The sequence below is a fragment of the Macrobrachium nipponense genome, chromosome 16, assembly GCF_015104395.2.
Source record: "Macrobrachium nipponense isolate FS-2020 chromosome 16, ASM1510439v2, whole genome shotgun sequence".
Taxonomy (NCBI): domain Eukaryota; kingdom Metazoa; phylum Arthropoda; class Malacostraca; order Decapoda; family Palaemonidae; genus Macrobrachium; species Macrobrachium nipponense.
This window is the reverse complement of record NC_087209.1, coordinates 78453851-78473054: the sequence shown is the minus strand read 5'-3', so window position 1 is coordinate 78473054 and position 19204 is coordinate 78453851. Positions and strand designations below refer to the sequence as shown.

The 19204-nt window shown below is 35.4% G+C and overlaps 2 protein-coding genes across 2 annotated transcripts in view; one reads left to right on the top strand and one right to left on the bottom strand.

Moving 5' to 3' along the window:
- Positions 1-8520, top strand: part of LOC135195840 (3-hydroxyanthranilate 3,4-dioxygenase-like) — a 30057-nt gene extending 21537 nt beyond the window's left edge. Inside the window, exons 5-8 of the mRNA XM_064222357.1 lie at positions 2097-2230; positions 5824-5921; positions 6371-6490; positions 7532-8520. Coding sequence (XP_064078427.1) covers positions 2097-2230; positions 5824-5921; positions 6371-6490; positions 7532-7714 — 535 coding nt within the window. The 3' untranslated portion in view covers positions 7715-8520. The remainder of the gene's footprint in view (positions 1-2096; positions 2231-5823; positions 5922-6370; positions 6491-7531) is intronic.
- A 3572-nt stretch (positions 8521-12092) lies between these two features.
- The window catches only part of LOC135195476 (ionotropic receptor 21a-like), a 20779-nt gene continuing 13667 nt past the window's right edge, over positions 12093-19204 (bottom strand). The window contains 2 exon segments of the mRNA XM_064221695.1: positions 12093-12562; positions 18828-18971. Coding sequence (XP_064077765.1) covers positions 12356-12562; positions 18828-18971 — 351 coding nt within the window. The 3' untranslated portion in view covers positions 12093-12355.

Below are 19204 nucleotides of genomic sequence, written 5' to 3'. Positions count from 1 at the left end.
TCATGTGGTTAAGTCTGGTCTAAATGGCTCTCTTCCCTCCCCTGTATTTGGATGTTGTCTGAATTTACTTTGCCCTTGTGACAAGTATAATTTCACTTGCAGGCTGATTAATGGAACCTGGTTACAGTATCCTGCAGTACGAGAATTTCACATCGCAACTTCAAAAAATCGTTCGTCGCAGCGGACGACTACAGTCAAGTAACAACCGCCTACAATGTGAAAGGAATTTCATGGACTTCTTCGACCGACACCGTATCTCGTCGTTAATCTCGTTTTCATGCGGAACGCTCCAGCGGCTGTCGGAATTCGACTACAAAAGGGACATACTTCCGACAATTACGACCCGAAGGATATTCAACTCTACTTTGCTGGCGAAGGACTCGTGCTGGGGATGTTTTTTTATTCATCGCGAACGTAATCGTGTAGCTTAGGATGCAGAGAATAAGTATGAGCGCAAAAATAGAACGTTGGACCCGCCCAGGCAAATTTCCCCTTGTTTTAACCCTGTGAAATAGGCCGTTTCATTGGGCTAAAGGTGGTTGTCTGGAACTGTGTAATGGACGAAAAGTTGTTCGAACGCTAGTTAAAAGTGAAGTAGTATAACCTCGGTCATGTATCCTATATATATAAAGGTATCATGTATCCTATATATAATTTGATCATAAATAACAGAGTCGAAATATATCTTTGCGTGTACGCAATAGGAATCTCTTATATAAATGATCATAAATAACAGAATCTAAATATATCTTTGCGTGTACGCAATAGGAATCTATTTAAAGTGCACATATATTAATCATAATTATATGAATCCATATACATATGTATAAACAAATCAGGTAGCCTATAATCAATATGTTACCTTTTATCTTACCAATATCTGCAGTTATATATTGATTAATGAATCAGATATATAACATTTAACATAAAAATCAACGAATCAATCAGCATAAACATTAATAATTTTATCAATTCATATTTGAAATTTTTTATCAGTTAAAATATGATTTTTATCATGTTAATCTTCATTCTATGCAATTGTCAGAGTACATTAGTATTTTCTGTAGCATATGTATCTTAATGAGATGAAGTGAAAAAACTGTATCATTATATATCACGTGATCACTATTATTTACCAATATCATTGTTTTATATTTTATTACTTGAATCAATTCATGTACACAATGAATTTTTATTTACTTATATATATATATTCACATAGTGTCTGTATCACACTCCTATAAGTCAAATGCAAGTCAAGTTTGAGTAATATTCAGTGGTTGGTTTTGGTAGCTGACCGAGCTGATGTAAGTGTTTACATAATAAAAATATGGAATGTTAGTCCATATATATAAAAGATTGCTTGCAGGAATGTGATCAGACTAGAGACGCTAAAGATGACGTATACAATAAGTATGTAGGCTAAGTTGACATGCCGTCATCTGTGGTCATTCATTTGTTTTGAAACAGTCCAAGCTCCCTGCTTGAGACAACTACCCCGACCTTAGATTCAAACGGCCTACGTGATCTGTAGCGTGTCTCATTTGATTGTGTGTTCGTATGAAACTATGTCATTTGTATGTATGTTCATATGTTCGAACTACTGTCTGTTCCTTCATAACTTGTAACAGAGATGGTAGACAAGCAGAACAGAGTTAGCTATCGTCATTAGAAGACCTGTACCTCTTTACCTAAGCTTTATCATGTAGAGGAATAGGATTAGCCATCATCATTGGCAGAAGCGATCAAGCTATCGTTATTAGAAGACTTGTACAATCATACCTGATCTTCACCATGTAAAACTTCAGAAGAATATATATCTATTTTTATACTTCGTGTTTTCTACAAGAACCTCCTCACCGAACCATGAGTTTAACACATCGTCGTAATAACCAACAAGATAGTACCGACTTCGTAAGTGATCTACAAACCCCAAGACACTCCTTGATTGAATGGAAGTGCAATACCAACCGACTTAGCGTATAGATTATCGCAAGTCTAACATTACCTCATAGGGCGCCTTATCATACAAGGCACAAGCCCTAATATATACATATAAGTCCCACTTATTTCAAATACTTTGTTATTTCCAACAGGTATTTCGTTGAAGGCACGACTAACTCTCTGTTTGAGCGATGGTTCTACTGCGAAGACCTAGGCACTCAGCTTGGACCGATCATTAAAGAATTCTTCGCTTCTGAACAGTACAAAACTGGAAAGCCAATTCCAGGTATCCCTTTGCATATCTCAGTTTGTTATATGAGCCTTTGTTCTCCTTTCTGGAATAATTTAATTTTCAAATAAACTAAAAGTACGTTTCGTTTGTATAGTCCATTCACATAAGGTAGATTCTTGTGCCTACGAGACGTTTGTTTGCCGGCCTCTGATTGGCTGGTCCCGGGAGGCAGGCTGCTCGCTCAGTGGGTCATATTTTCGTTTGTTGCTTAGAAAACTAGCATTATGTTTACAGTTCTTCTTTTATCTCACGTTTTACAAAAGATAGGAAAGTTTTGGTCATACCAAAGGATTCGGTATTAAATGTATACAATTAATTAATCTTTTCCGGAAATCAATAAGTTAGAATACAAGGGAATTACAATGAGTAGAAGTGAAGAGAGAAACGTTTCATTCTTTATACCTGTTTTTATTTATCGTCGGATTTTGCATAATTCATGAGATCAAGATGAAATAATATCTTGTGTTTTTAAACAATAAAATCACCCTGAATACGCTGGTGCTTTCAGATTTTAGATGCGTGTAGTATGTAAAGAGAAAATGAAGAATATGTCTAATTATGTTGCATCCGTACTCGACTCGGTTTGACAGTAGTTCCGAGAGGCGCCTCTCAGCTAGAGCTGTTGGCGCGTTGGCAGTTGCCAATTGGCGGTATGAAAAGTTTGCAGTTTCGAGAATATGTATTTACCGAATTATATTATGTCATTACATTTTCTGTAAATAAATGCTTAGATTGCCCATTATGACTTTCGAACATTTTTACTCAAATATCATATATGCCCGTATTTCTGGACTTATCTGATAAAAAAAAAAAGTAAATAATCAGATGGATGCATCTGGGTGTTAACAGGCTTCAATTTAGTCTAGGTGAGAAATGTTCATGCTTTATGAGGCTCACTGATAAATAACAAAACTTGTTTCTCTGGCCAATAACATCAAAAGCTTCTGGATTTCACATGTTCCCTCAATATGCAAAAGTACATCTATTTATTTCTTACCATAAAATTTGTTGACGATGTAACGAATATAATATTCCGTCTTTTTCAGAATTGCTTGAGTTACTCTTACACCAGAATGTTTATCTCCTTTATATACATGTTACACTTGACAACATGTATACAACAATGTTTAGGAAAAATTTGCTTAGTTTTCTCCTGAGGTAGTTCATTATTCTTGAATCATCTAATTCATACCTGAGTTAGAATAGCTCCCGTAACCGTTCCTACACCCCTGCATCATTGTGTATATATATATATATATATAATATATATATATATATATATATATATATTATTAATTATATATATACATATATATATATGTAATGTCTAATTATAATATATATATATATAATTGTATATATTAATAATTATATATATATCTATATATTATAATAGCTACATGTAGGAATAATGAGACTAATCAGAAAGACTATTATATCTTCAGCTTTTTAAACAAAACGAATGGAAATTCATGCAGATATATTATGTCATAAACACAAAAGAAAGTCATACACAGTAGGCTTACATTGATATGTCATTAGGCTATCGATATGAACAAAAATAAATTAATATCTTGCAAATTCTGGTGTAATAATAACTCAAGCAATTCTGAAAAAGACAGAATATTATTCGTTACATCGTCAAACAAAATTTTATGGGTAAGAAAAAAATAAAACAGATGTACTTTTGCTTATTGAGGGAACATATGAAAACCCAGAAGGCTTTTGATGTTATTGGCCAGAGAAACAAGTTCTGTTATTTATCAGTGAGCCTCATAAAGCATGAACATTTCTCACCTAGACTAAATTGAAGCCTGTTAACACCCAGATGCATCCATCTGATTATTTACTTTTTTTTTTTATCAGATATGTCCAGAAATACGGACATATATGATATTTGAGTAAAAATTTTCGAAATTCATAATGGGAAATCTAAGCATTTATTTACAGAAAATGTAATGACATAATAATTCGGTAAATACATATTCTCGAAACTGCAAACTTTTCATATCGCCAATTGGCAACTGCCAACGCGCCAACGGCTCTAGCTGAGAGGCGTCTCTCGGAACGACTGTCAAACCGAGTCGAGTACGGATGCAACATAATTAGACATATTCTTCATTTTCTCTTTACATATTACACGCATCTAAAATCTGAAAGCACCAGCGTATTCAGAGTGATTTTATTTTTTTAAACCACAAGATTTTATTCAATCTTACTCTCATGAATTATGCAAAATCCGACGATAAATATAAACAGGTATAAAGAATGAAATGTTTCTCTCTTCACTTCTACTCTTTGTAATTCCTTTGTATTTTAACTTATTGATTTCAGGAAAAGATTAATTAATTGTAAATTTAATACCGAATCCTTAGGTATGACCAAAACTTTCCTATATTTTGTAAAACGTGAGATAAATGAAGAAATGTAAACATAATGCTAGTTTTCTAAGCAACAAACGAAAATATGACCCACTGAGCAAGCAGTCTGTCTCCCGGTACCAGCCAATCAGAGGCCTGCAAACAAACGTCTCGTAGGCACAAGAGTCTACCTTATGTGAATGGACTATAGTTATGGAAACATTGCATTAATGTGTGAGTCAAAGGTCAAATCAATATGCTTTTCGAGGGCCAGGGGGAATTTATTCCTCCCTAATGTTTTTTTTTTTTCATATTTTTCATCTGATGGTTTTTGTATCACAAACTCCTTTATCTCTTTGGCTAATAAGCCCTTCCGCCCACGTAAGGAGTTAGTGCCGTCAGTGGACCTCATGCAGTGCACTGTAGGCATTACTTAAGGCTTTTTGCAGCGTGCCTCCGGCCCCTAGCTGCAACCCCTTTAGTCCCTCTTACTGTACCTCATTTCATATTCTCTTCCTTCGTCTTGCTTTCCACCCTCTCCTAACACTTGAGTCATATTGAAACTACGAAGTTTTCCTCCTGTTACACCTTTCAAACCTCTGACTGTCAATTTTCATTTCAGCGCTCAAGGACCTCATAGGTCCCAGTGCTTGGCCCCCGGCCAAAATTCAATATTCAATAAGTCCTTCGCTCTTGAGCGGTTGATTGTTTGGATTAGAATGAGCTGGCGTTGTGTCACGAAGGGCCCTTGTCCTTAGGCGACCGTAAAGCATGGTAAGGACCAAGATCCAGATCAGTGGTTCTTAACCTGGAGAGCGTCAGTAATTTCCAGGGGAGGCGCGAGCCCTAGGGAAAAATAAAAAATAAAATCTCTATTTATATTCTTTATTCTCTAAACAAGAGTGAGGAACTATAATATTCAGAAGTTTATGAAAAAATGCAAAAATAGTGCCTTATAGCGTTACCTTCATAAAGTCTACACTACTCTAGTTACGTTCGCTCGACCGGAACTAATCTTTCATCATTTTTTCTATTTTCCTTTAAATCTGGGAGGGAATTTTACTCAGATGTAAGGGGGGCGTGAAGGAAAGGACCGACTCTTAGAGGGGGCGTGATAATAAAAAGGTTAAGAACATCTGGATCTTGGCAAGGGCCTGAAGAAGACCTCTGTACGTCACCCAACCAACAATGACTACATTTTCGGTGACGATCTCATTCCTCTTCCAGGAACCATCCCGGAGAATCCTCCCTGGGTGCCAGATGCAGCACGGGTTCTTGAGCCTCCATTCTCCCTAGCGAAGTGGATCACCAAGAATAAAGGCGAGGTAGGCGGCAAATAAAAAAAAAAAAATCTATATAAGAAGCTATAATCATTTTATCTGCCTCGCTCTCTAGCAACATTCTCTTTTTTTCCGATACAAAAGGTAGATTTTGCTATAAAATAACTCGAAAAGTTTTAAAGATTCTTTACATTTCATCGAAGAATTTTTCGTGATAGATAAGGCATGACGATATTTACTGACTAATTTTGCCAAAAAATATAGATGTCTACCTGTTCTGAGCATATATGTGACTTATTGCGTGTTATTATTTGTTGTTATTACTATCCTTGTTTTGAGCACTTATGAAGTAAATATAACTTTCCATTACTTTCTTGATGCTGTTGACATAGCCATTTTTTTTTTTTTTTGCCTGTTCATGGAACAGTTTATCAACATTCTGGTGGCCATTGCTTCACTCGAAGTGTTCCTCAGTAATGCTTTTGTCATTCCAGATCCAACAGGAAGGAAGTAAGAGACTTTTCGACCTACGTTACCAAAGTGATGTCGTCGTATTCGGCGAAGGAACTTCAGAAGTCAAGATAGCAAATGCTGAGACTTGGTTGTGGCAGCTTGTAAGTATATTATATATATTATATTATATATATATAGTAATTATATATTATATATATATATATAATATATATATAGTATGATATATATATACTATATATATATATTATATATATATATGTATATATATCCCACATTACCAAAGGTAAAAATAAAAAATAAAAATAAAAAAAGACAGGTTGTAGGTTCTGACCAGTTTCAACTTTATTTCCAAGCCATTGACGGTGGACTAGTGGAAATGAAGTCGAAACCGGGCAGGACCTACACCCCGTCTCTTATTTTCGGTCAATCCACGATTCAGCAACTAAAGTATATGAATATGGCAATGATCTTGATCTTGTCCTCTCTTGGGATTCGGCCATTGTCAGGAGGACAAAACTCAATACTGAAACGAATTAATAAACATATATTCACTTACTCTTATGGACTGGTCCACATACACATTCATGTACTGAAATGAGATGCAGGGATGGAAGAAAATTAGATTTTAAGATATAACCATCAGAGCTGTATTGAAAATATTATGAAGAAAATGTCTGCGCTGGTAAAGGATCCGCTTTAAGAACAGTCAGTGTAAATGCAAGTGAAATTTAACGTTAGTTTAACGCCATTCTGTAATTGCACCTATCCTAGCAGCTTTTCAGTTGTCTGTAAAAGCAACCTAGTAAGATAGCTCTGTCTCTCCGTTCGCAATTTTCTGTTTGCCCTCAGATTTTAAAAACTTCTGAGGCTAGAGAGCTGCAAATTGGTATGCTGATTATCCACCCTCCAATCATCAACCGTACCAATTTGCAGCCCGCCAGCTTCAATAATTTTTATATTATCTAAGGATAAAGTTAGCCCAAATTGTGTCGGACAAACCTATATGACAGGCCGTGACTGAAAGCTTCATGGGCCACTGCTCATACAGCATTATACACTGTGCAGAGAGCTCGATCTTCGGCGCTTTTTTTACTTGTTTTTTATACTTTAGAGTTCATAATTTGCGTAATCTACGTATTTATGAAATGTCCAATCACTGATCTTCGCTTTTCTTTCGGAAGGAGGGCGAAACGATAGTGCAAGAAGGCGACAAAACTGTTAAGATGACTGGCAAGGACTCGCTGTTGGTAAGGAAAGGAACCCCATACACCCTGACTCGTGGAGAGGACGCGATAACCCTCTCGGTCGTGATGGACCCCGGCAACAAGGAACGAGCTTTCAAACACCTGCAGAAGAAGCAGTAACGGCGCCTTCCTGCCGGAGGATCTTCATATCTAGGCTTCATTCCTTGGGGTTTTCTGAACGAGATCATTTTACCGTAGAACTTCTTGTAATGCCTTGTTATTTGAAGATTTTTTGTGGGCTATGCTGGTGGTCCTAATTTTTAAGAAGCAGTTGTGAAACGCAAATTCATTAGAATATATGAAAGATACATTCCATCTGCAAATTTTACAGAGTGTAACCATAAACATGATTCCAAAGCTAAATCGTCACCTTATTTTAGGTATAAAAAAATTGTAGCATTGGAAATATCTAGATAAATTGAGAGGTAGGTCGGTAGATCGGCAGAGGTCGAGAGGGAGAGAGAAAGAAAAAGGAGAAATATCCAGTGATATTGGAATGAAGAGAAGGAAAATGGTAATGCTTAGTTATGAAGATTAACTTAACATATTGGAAACAAATTTATATATTCTTTCGGGAAAATCGTATTTTATTCTTGCTTTCTGGGATGAGGGACATTTTTCTTGCATTCTTGTTTGATTATCCAGATATTCTCTTTGTCGAGGATGAGGAAGATTTGTTGTGATATTTGTTTGTTTTTATTATTGTGTAATCATCAGCTGAACGACTGGTGTTCAGACAGATATATTTTCTGATACTGCAAAAGTTGTTCCATTTTCATATAGTTTTATATCATTTATCTAATCATGATTTATAAAACAAGGGCGTTATTGAAATAGCGCAGAGAACCAGTTTATTTTTTTCTTTCTTTTTTGCAACTCTATTGATACCTGATGAAATAAAAATGATCTCTTATTCGTTAGTCAAATCATGAGTTTTCATGTCCTTTGCTTTTTCTAACCGAGGGATCCAAAAATTGCTTGAGCAAATTGTTTCCAGAATTCTGAAACGAACGAGTGTACTTTAATGCCACCAATCTGGTAGCTAGTACTGTGCAAAAGGTTGTAACAGACGTTTGACCCAAGAATCTTATGATTCTCACACATTGCGTATGGATTGCTGTGGACAAGTATGCTTATTGACTTTTTACTTTTTAATCATGGATCCTATAACGATTACCTGATCTGTTCCAAAGCTCTTTGGTAGGTAAGCTGTACATCCTCTATGCTAAGATTTCAATGTACATCCCACGGAGTGGCCGAAGTTCTGCAGCACAGATGTTGAAGAGCCCTCGGCTTCTCTAAAAATGATGATGAACTAAAAGTCAATAACCGTCCTATATATAAGTTCAGAATAAACATTACCAAGCAACAAGCTCCCGATTCTTATATTATTCTATTACAATAGTTTCTTTCACCTCTGCCTTCAAACGAACCTTAGGCCGTGCCCTATGGTATTGGGGTGTCCTTAGCAAATAGACAGATGATTATTGTATCTTTCTATTTCAGGTTTTCTAATAATGAATTATTGTCTCTGTTCCGCAACTCTAAACTTAGTGATATATTGCATCACTGAGATTTAGATTGGGGAGCTGATTTTGTTTAAAGAAAAAGTAACTTCAAATCAGATGTATTCTTTAGATAGGGAACAAAGTGGAAAAAGTGCATTCATCATGGAAACCTTCTCCCTCTGCGGCATTACGGGCTGCTCTGTGAGCAAGAGCCCGTGCTGACACAAGGTCAGCTTAATCAAAAACAACAACCACCTCCTCCATCAAAGATAGGCCTATGCATCACACGCCGATTAAAGATTTAAACCGTTTGCTCAATAATCTCTCCTTCTCCAGCGAAAAAACGCACCTATGAAAACGCTTTCGTCTCCGTTAGATGAAAAAAAATTGGACAAATTTTGGAAAAATCACTTTCTTCAGCGTTTCCTGTCAAAGGCAGCCTATTCATGCAGTCATCGAAAGAGATAAAAAAGCTGACGTTATTCAAAGAGCATTCCCTTCTCTTCATGACTACCGTCACTATAACTCATTCAGCATAGGCCTAGGCCTGACCCCTGACTCAACAATAGCATGACGAGGCGGCAGGACAGTTTGTGCTAGAACAAATAAATGTTGCCATGCAACATGTACACTACTTTCTTGATAAGTAGAGCTAGTTATTAAAATTAATTACATGAAGTCTGTTCACGGGTGATTTACTATACTCTGTTTTTTTCCATCTGACCATCCGCTTCAGTGTTTGCGCATAGTAACACTGCGTCCCGGGCTATAAATAATATCCTGTTTCGAATATTAATGGTGTAATTCGCATACAGTAAATTATTAAAACACTTTTCAGTTGCAAATGTACACCCAGATATCCTTTTATTTACCTAAAACTTACACATAGCGTAACTATTTAAAGCCCCCAGACGCAGTGTTACCATGCGAAAACACCACAGGCGGATGGACAGATGGAAAAAAACAGAGTATAGTTAAAAGGATTATAATGTTAAATTTTTTTATAACCTGTAAGAGAAAATACTATATTTAAAAGGCTTCTGTAGATTCACATCAACAGTGCATTTGACGTCAAGGCCAGTCCCTTCGACGCTCCTGATTGGCTGTTGATAAGCCAATCACAGGGCTGGAAACTCTCAGTCTCTCTAGAGAGTTCACATGGGTAGGATCTATGTTCCACCTTTCCTGAGGGATACGTCTTTCAAAAGCATCCCTCAGAAGAGGTGGGACATACATCCTGCCTATATATGAACTCTCTCGAGAGACAGAATTTCCAGCACTGTGATTGGCTTATCAACAGCCAATCAGGAGCGTCGTATGGGACTGGTCTGGACATTAAATGTACGGTTGATGTGAATCTACTATAGCAATCCAGTTGCCTAATGCACTTCATCAACCACCACCCCCCCCCCCCCCCTCCACCCAGTATCCCAGACATCACTCCGAGTTACACCCTGTACACACACACACACACACACACACACACACACACACACATATATATATATATATATATATATATATATATATATATATCATATATATATATATTTATATATGTATATATATATATATATATATATATATATATAGATATATATATATATATATATATATAACATAACAACCTTCAGTTTGAACGGTAAGGCTAATACTACTACTACTACCACTACTACTACTACTACTACTACTACTACTACTACTATAATAATAATAATAATACGAGTTGAAGAGAAGAAAGGGAAAAAATGGATAAGTGTCAAGACCTGCCAGTGGAAATTATACCCATAATCATAGGAACGCTAGGCACGATCCTATATATATATAATTAATATAATCTATATATAATATATATTATATTATATATATATATATATATAAATATATAATGGGTAATATATAATATATATGGGATCGTGCCTAGGTTGTTCCTTATGATTATACGTACAAGTTTTCCACTTGGTAGTTATCCCAATATTTCTTCTTATTTTCTATTTTGTCAGGTTCCTGACACTTATCCATTTTTCCTCTTTCCTTTCTTCTTCAACTTTCTTATTATTATTATTATTAAGTTATTATTTTATTATTATTATTATTATTATGAATTATTATTATTGATTATTCATATTATTATTATTATTATTTATTTTTAATTAATAGTAGTAGTAGTGGTAGTAGCAGTAGTAGTCTTACCGTTCAAAACTGAAGGATATTGCGTGCCTAGAAATGTTACTGGAAAAAGCTAACCACGGCAGAGACCTGTGTTTTACAATATGCACGATGCCTGATTTCTTTCACCTCGTATGGTTACTTATCCTTTAACAAAAAGGGCCTTATTTCAGTCAAGAAAGGATTTAAAGCTGACTGGAGCCTTTTTCATGTTGATGAAAGAAATCACTTCCATTACAGATGACGAGTACTCATCGATATGCATTATAATTTACTCGTATGCGGAAGGCAAAGCAATATAGTACTGCTCAGTTAGTTCTGTTGTTATTTTGCTTTGTGGAGCGTTGTTCTATACTCTATAATCACTGCACTGATATTCTTGGTGAGAGGCTAAAGCATTTGATTGTTTATTTTGCTGCTGGGAAAAATCCTATGTTTAGTTAATTATTTGTACATTGAAAATCACTTTTTGCTGCAATTGAACTTTTAGAAACTTTGAAAGTATATGTTTTAGCGTTTAAAATAGAATCGGGTAGATTAGAATATACCTTGTGTTAGATTCAACTTGATGACAGGAAATTTCCCAAGATATTTATTCTCATCATTTAAACCAAATCGTCTAAGCTTCTGCTACTGAGGTTAGATTAGTATTATGTAAAAGTCACCTGGTACTCATTTTAAGGAGAATTTAATTATCTTTTACATATCCCAAGTACTAATTTCAGCCTAGATACTTTTTTCCCTTTTTTTTCTAGAATAGCAGGTAATGCGAGCTTAAACAACTTTAACAGAAAACAAAAATCGCTTTGTTAAGGATACGCAGACAATTTCATTTAATCCCTTTGGCCTTCGTTAAATATTTGTTTCATAAAAGCAGATATAGATATATTGCCAAATTCTTGATAAAAGAACGAGAAAGTCATCGTAGATTTCAACCTATCACAGTCATTCCAAAGGTACACTCGCAAAAAATCTAAGTTTTCAATGAAGAGGCCAGCTTTTTTTTTCTGATTATAATTGTTTTGTGGGTATGCAAATATTAAAAACCTCTACATCTCTGGAAGTATATATAATTTCTCGGAGATCAGGTGGTTTTTGTCTTCGACTGACAGCAGCGCTTGTGAAATATTTCGACGAGTAGCGCTAAAGAACTCGAGAGCCACGAAATGAGGAGGAGGAAGAACGCTCCCTGTAGATGCTCGAGTTTCAGGGAAAGCTCAGCTTCGGCCTCTGCCTCAAGGACTTGCTGGCGACGTTCGAAGTCTCTCCCGAGAAAGTCTTCGTTCTTGATCTGGAAAGACGTAATAAATTCATTAACAGAATCATACGGTATAGCTCTTTCTAAGAAGATATTCTAAAAGCCGAAATAAAATAGCTTTTAATTTTTGACTCGGGGTCTTAATTTAGAGCACGATTGCCTCTATATAGAAAAATAAACAAACGAAAAAATTATGAGAACATTTCCTTGACAAACAATTCCGATGGCTAATTTCCCATGTATAAACCTTAACGTTATTGCTTCTTTCAGATTCGTTTTGTCGTTTTAATGTATTCATACGTCAATGACGAGTTAAGTGAACTTTGCACTCTAGGTTTATTATGAAGATTACTTTTCTATAGTCTAATTTCATCTTTTTTATTTTATTTATCTATTTATTTATTTAGATTGAGTGGCTGGTTTTCATCAGCCTTACAGTAGAGTAAAAATAAAACGAGTAAAAAATGCGCCAACGTTTCTTCGCCGCAATCGAGTTTTCTATGCCATCAGCTATGACCGGTAGTGTTTCAGTTGCTCACCAGATACGGAAGGGTGTTGGTGTATCCCATGCCTCTGGAAAGTGCTACCAGATGCACGATCCATGGCTACATAAAATAAAACCTACTGAGGTTAGAGATTTGCAATTTGGTGTGTTTGATGATTGGAGGGTGTGGATGATCTACTAAATAACAATTTGCAGCCGTAGTTTTTTTTAGATCTGAGGGCTGACAGAATAAAGTGCGTCTAGATGGACAGACAAATCCACCGCAAGAGTTTTCTTTGACAGTAAACTAAAACCGAGACAACCAAAACCATTAAATTTATTCCTGTCCAAAAACTCGCATTATTTTGCTTGTTTTTTTTTTAACCTCAATAAACATATTCTTTTCCCATTGTAGTGTGAACGTCTTGGAGTGCAACAGTATCAGCTTTGGAAAGGGTTAAAAATCCATGTTAACTCTTAGGTTGCCAATAGTCACTCCAAATGTCTCCAATCTTGCAATCTCATCACTGTTGCAGTACCGTTAACCATCAACATAAACACACACAAAAATAGAAAAAAGAAAGAAAAGGCCTTTGAAAGAAACAACACAGTGAGATGAAGTAAGTAACCGATAATCAACTAAGAAAACGATTACTGGAAACGAGATACGTCAAACAAACTGAAATCATTACCTTTCTCACTCTGTCTCGCCAATGTTCGTAAAAGGGCATTATGATTATAGTTTACTTTAGTCATAGCAATGATGTAGTTTTCTATTATCAGGCTAGAACGGCCTTAAAGAAAACTAGCATTTTTTTAGTTGGTAACTAATGTAAAATCTCGGGTGACAATTATAATTCGTAAACTATTTTGACGCGCACTTGCGACCCGTTGGTTGACGGGACTATGACATATGATTTTCAGCAATACTACTCTATAAACCAGCCAGTCGCTGACCCTGAAATTTACTACCTTTTCTATATAAGTACCCCTTTTGTGTTTAAGATATTTCCCGTCTTTTTTTATGGTCTTACTTTGATTAAAAAGGGGCTGGTACTACACACAGCCTCTATAACGCCGCACATAAACTGGCAGTTACCGAACAAGACGGACGCGGCAGTAGGGTTCAGTTGTACAGTCACTCATATTTAAGTGTATGAATCCCGGGTGTTTGAGAGTGATTTCCATTTCCCCCCCTTTCTGGATGACAGGTGTCTGGGAGCGCGAAACTGGCCAAATATTCAGCTACCTAACTCTGCTGTAGAAAGTTTCGGTGTGTGCCCGTCTTACATCACTATACAGACCCGTTGTCCAGGAAGGGGTCGGATAGAATTCAGCTTTATGCCCGGAGACATCCATGAACTTATGTGAGTGACTATACCGACTACTCTAGTACATATTGACTCAAAATTTCCCTTATTGTTATCAGTGGCTCAAATCAAGCTTCCAGCAAGGCTGCCATTACGGTACAGTACGGTACGGAGTACGGTACGGTACGGTTGATATTTAGCGTGTGTACGGTACGGAATTACGGTACGATAATTTTACTAAAGTACGGTATGGTTCAGTTCAGGAACGGAAAAAAATAGGTAAATTCCGTACCGTACCCCTGCCTTAGGCTTCGATATATCACTTAGCAATTACTGTTGAATTGGTGAGTGGTTAAAATCTAAAATGCTTCTGTCAAAATCATCTGGGAAATTTTCATCTGAACTCATTACTGCCGTGGAGAATCGAGAACTTTATCTACTCAACAATTCAGCATTCTTTGCAGCCATTCATCTTGATCCAAGGTTTTAATGCCTTTTAGTTGATCCACAAAAAGATCTTGCAAAGCTGCACCTCACTGCATTGTGGAAGAGAATTATGTCATTGCAAAGCTCTAATGATTTTCAGATGATTCTACAAAACAATTGAAGGCAAGAACTTCGAGTGAAAGCCAAAGTAAAAATGAAGAGAGGTCGAAAGATATAATTAACCAAATATTGCCTGTTACTGATGACAAACGAAAAAGGGAAATTGAAGTAGTGGATACTGATGCTTTGCGGTTAACTGAAGTAAAGCAAACCCTTGTGCATTTCAATAACTGTACTCGAATTGAAAAAAGTGAAGAACATCCACATCAAGATATGAAGGCTCTAGCTGAGGTAGCCCTTGCACTTCCTGTCACTCAAGTGAGTGTAGAACGTACATTCCCGGGGTTGAGATACATTTTGGATGAACTAAGACTAGGCCTGAAAGATGATATAATAGATGCCATTATGTTTCTAAGATGTAATACATAAACAGTTTGAACTCATATGTTTGATTAGAAGAAAGTGGCTAGTGGAAGGTATTTTCCTGGTACATACGTCCTTTATGAATGTTGAGAAAAAAAATTAAGTTATTTAATTACATGGTAACGTTGAACAATGCTTTAAAGTTCATTGATGGTTAAACTAGTCCATGCTTTGTTTTTTTAATAAGATCCTTAAAGAGAAGGTCATAGTTTGAACAGTATTATTATTATTATGCAAAGAATCATAATACTGGGAAATATTTTGAATAAGATTTCATGCATTGTATTACATGTACCAAATAAATAGTTTCTTGGCAAAATATGCTTTACGACTCCAGAAGTGAATAATCTTTGTCTATGTTGAAAACAAGGGAACAGTATTAATGATAACTAGTAATGTAACAAATATTTGTATTTACTAGTATTCTTAGCAGCAGCAGCAGTCGTAATAGTAGTTGTTGTTGTTGTTATATTGTGATTAGACATTACTAGTAGTAGCTATTACTATTTCTATCTTAAGGTCTAAAATAAAAGGAAATTATCTATTTATTTCTTCCTTTAGTGACTGTAGACTTAGGTTACGAGGAATCATACTGTTAATACTATCATCATCATCATCATCATTATCGTTGCAACAACTGAATATATAGACGTGTACATATACAGTCCCTTTGCTAATTTACACCTGATAACATTGAAATTTTAATAAAGAAGAAATGTTACTGATGTGGATTGAGTTAGCTTATAGTACGATAAAGGTGCGGAATTACGGTACATTATCTTTATTGTACTGTACGGCACGGAAAAATTGAGGGTACGGTACAAAATTACGGTACGGTATTTTAGCCAGGTACGGAGTACGGAAAAACCAAGGCTAATATATCGGCCTTGGGAAAAACATTCCTTACCGTACCGTACTACCAGCCTTGGCTTCCAGTTAGAAGTAAATAAGCATTTTCAGAATGAAATAAATTTTACCGATACCGAAGTTGAATCTTACTTACAGAAATAAATTTCTTAATACACGTCAGCATAATAAGTACTACTCATTCTATGGCATTTGCATAAGGCTGATTTACTTGATCAGTAAGCTTCCATAAGAAGTTCGGGTGTAAGGAAATTAAAATGTGGCAGTCAAATACAGTTGCCCTTAAAAACACAGGTAATTGAGGAAAATCAATCCGTTACATTACTATAAGTTGTATGTATATACATTCATTAGATCTTGTATATTGAAGTTGATATTTGCGTATGCATACAGTATGTATGTATAATACACACATTATATATATATATATACATATATATATATATATATATTTATATATATATATATATTATATATATATATATATATACATACATACATTATGAATGTGTTTACACATACATACTGTATGTATATACTATAAGCATTAACTTTAATATAAAAGATCTAATGGATTGAAGCGCTCACCCAAAGTCCGACTATTGTTATGTGGTTATATATTTCATAAAATTGAAGTACAATCTCATTGATGCTGATCATTGCCTACTTTTCATTTCATCATTTAATTCTTTATTGAGAAGGCATTTGCTTCAGTTTCTGAGCAACAGCGAGTAATGGACTAATTTTCACTCAGGTAGAGAGAGCCAAGGTCTAAAGGATTCTTTAGACCTTGGAGAGAGCATCACGTAGATTTAAGAGCATCACGTAGATTTAAGTAAAACACCGTAACCCCGCTATAGAGAATTTGGAAACCAGGGCGAACTGGGAGTGATTTTTGTCGATCAGAAGCAAAGATACTCAACTCGATTTTTTTTCCTGTAATAGAATGGCTACCACGAAAGCCACCAAGTGGTTGGAATCTAATGTCGTCATCAAGGACGAGGCAGTGTTGTCACATGAAACGTCAGGACTACGTCAGGAATCTAAAGCCATGCATTAAAGATTTTTCCTTTATGTCATGAGTTTAATATTTTCTCTTAATGCCACGTATTCAAAGATTTTCAATTTTACGTCATACATTCTCTCTGGGCTTGATCTTGAGATCTTGCATCCAAGATTTTCTCTTTTCACCATGAATTCTGGTAGCACCACAAACACAATACAGTCGTATTATTTTTATATAAATTGTAACTATAATATTCATTTTAACAGGCACGTTTTAGTAAACTCAAAATGTGATCCACAAAAATACAAGTTTAGCTACATAAGCCGCACGCAGCCGAAATATACTATCCGAGCACAGTAAGTAAACAAATGACGCTATTCGTCAATCATGTGGAAAATCATGTTCCCATTGGTTGGGATTTATGACGTCATGCTTTTTAATTTTGACTACAGCCGCCAGTTGTCTCTACTGGCGCCGTGGTACGGCTCATATGGCTAACTGGAGTATCTTTGTGTAATCAATCGTATCTTTGATCAGAAGTAACTTGTATAACGGGATTTCCCTATTCCTAAGGTTGGTGAAAAAAATTTTCTTATCATAATTTCTAGAGGAACTGCGAAATATGGCCATTTTTCAAGATAAACTATTCGTTTCAGTTACTGATATGAATATATTTCTATTCCCCTTTGATTTATGTAAGTCCTGAGTCTTTAATTTTTTTTTTTTTTTTTTTTTTTTTACAATTCTAGATATCTTTAGTCATACTTGAGTTTCCGGTGAAAAACTGTTGTATGGTAAGTAAGACAATTCTGATACAGTGATATTCATTATCTTTAAAAAAAATTTACTTTTGTGGGTGGGGGTTTCATCGAGTATTTATCATCATGACACATTATTTTATACGTTTTTTTTTATTAGTAGTGGCTACACCAGAACGTAGAACTTATTGGTGAAGAAGAGTCAGTCTTTCAAATATTAAGTAATCTCTGCTGTTCTTCATTCCTAACCAGAGGAGAGTTACCAAATATATATATATATATATATATATATATATATATATATATATATATATATATATATACACTGTACTATGTGAAGTGATAATTTGCCAATAACTTATAAAACGAAGCGGTTCACAATATTTTCCGTACGATGTCATTCGGGGTTAACTGTCATAACTGCACATTTAGGTAAGTTCCTGGCTTTTCTTTGCTGGTGAGTGGAGGTATTTCGGATAATCATTATTTGTAGCTTAACGAATATACCCTTCTTATGAAACATTAACGTCTGCTTTGATATGAAAATTATGAAGTTCAATTCTTTTTTATTTATTATTATTATTATTATTATTATTATTATTATTATTATTATTATTATTATTCCAGTAGATAAAATATATTCACACGGAGCAAGCACAAAGGGGCCATTGACTTGAGATTCAAGCTTCCAAAAATTGTTGATTTCAACCTCCCACCGCAGACCCCACACTGCAGCAGTAACTGATCATGATACAGAGCAGGTGATTTTTCATAAGCCCGGGGGTGGGGGGGGAGAGGTGGATTGGAGGACGCGAACCCGCCACATTTTAGTGGCATACCACGACACCAACCACTATACCAGCAGCTCACAAAGGAAATGGCAATAATAAAAGAACTAAGTTACCTTCAACCAGTAAGCGATGAGTCCAGCTTCGACCAGCTGTTGGATCCCGTGATCAAATTTGTACTTCCAGGCTGTGTTCTTCTGGAAGTACCAGCACAGGTGTCCTGGATACAGCTGTTCTCTCAACATGTAGGAATTTTTTGCCTGTGTAGATATGAAATTTTCCTTGTCATTGCACTATCAAATTTTGAGCTAAGTAACTTAACGCCCTTATAAAAGATAATGGCTTATAGTAAATGACTGGGTAAACTGATAAAAATTAAGTTTTCCTTTCACTAAATCTTTTTCTAAAATTCCAAATTAAACTGACACAAACATAATATATATATATAATATATATATATATATATATATATATATATATTATAATTTCTATT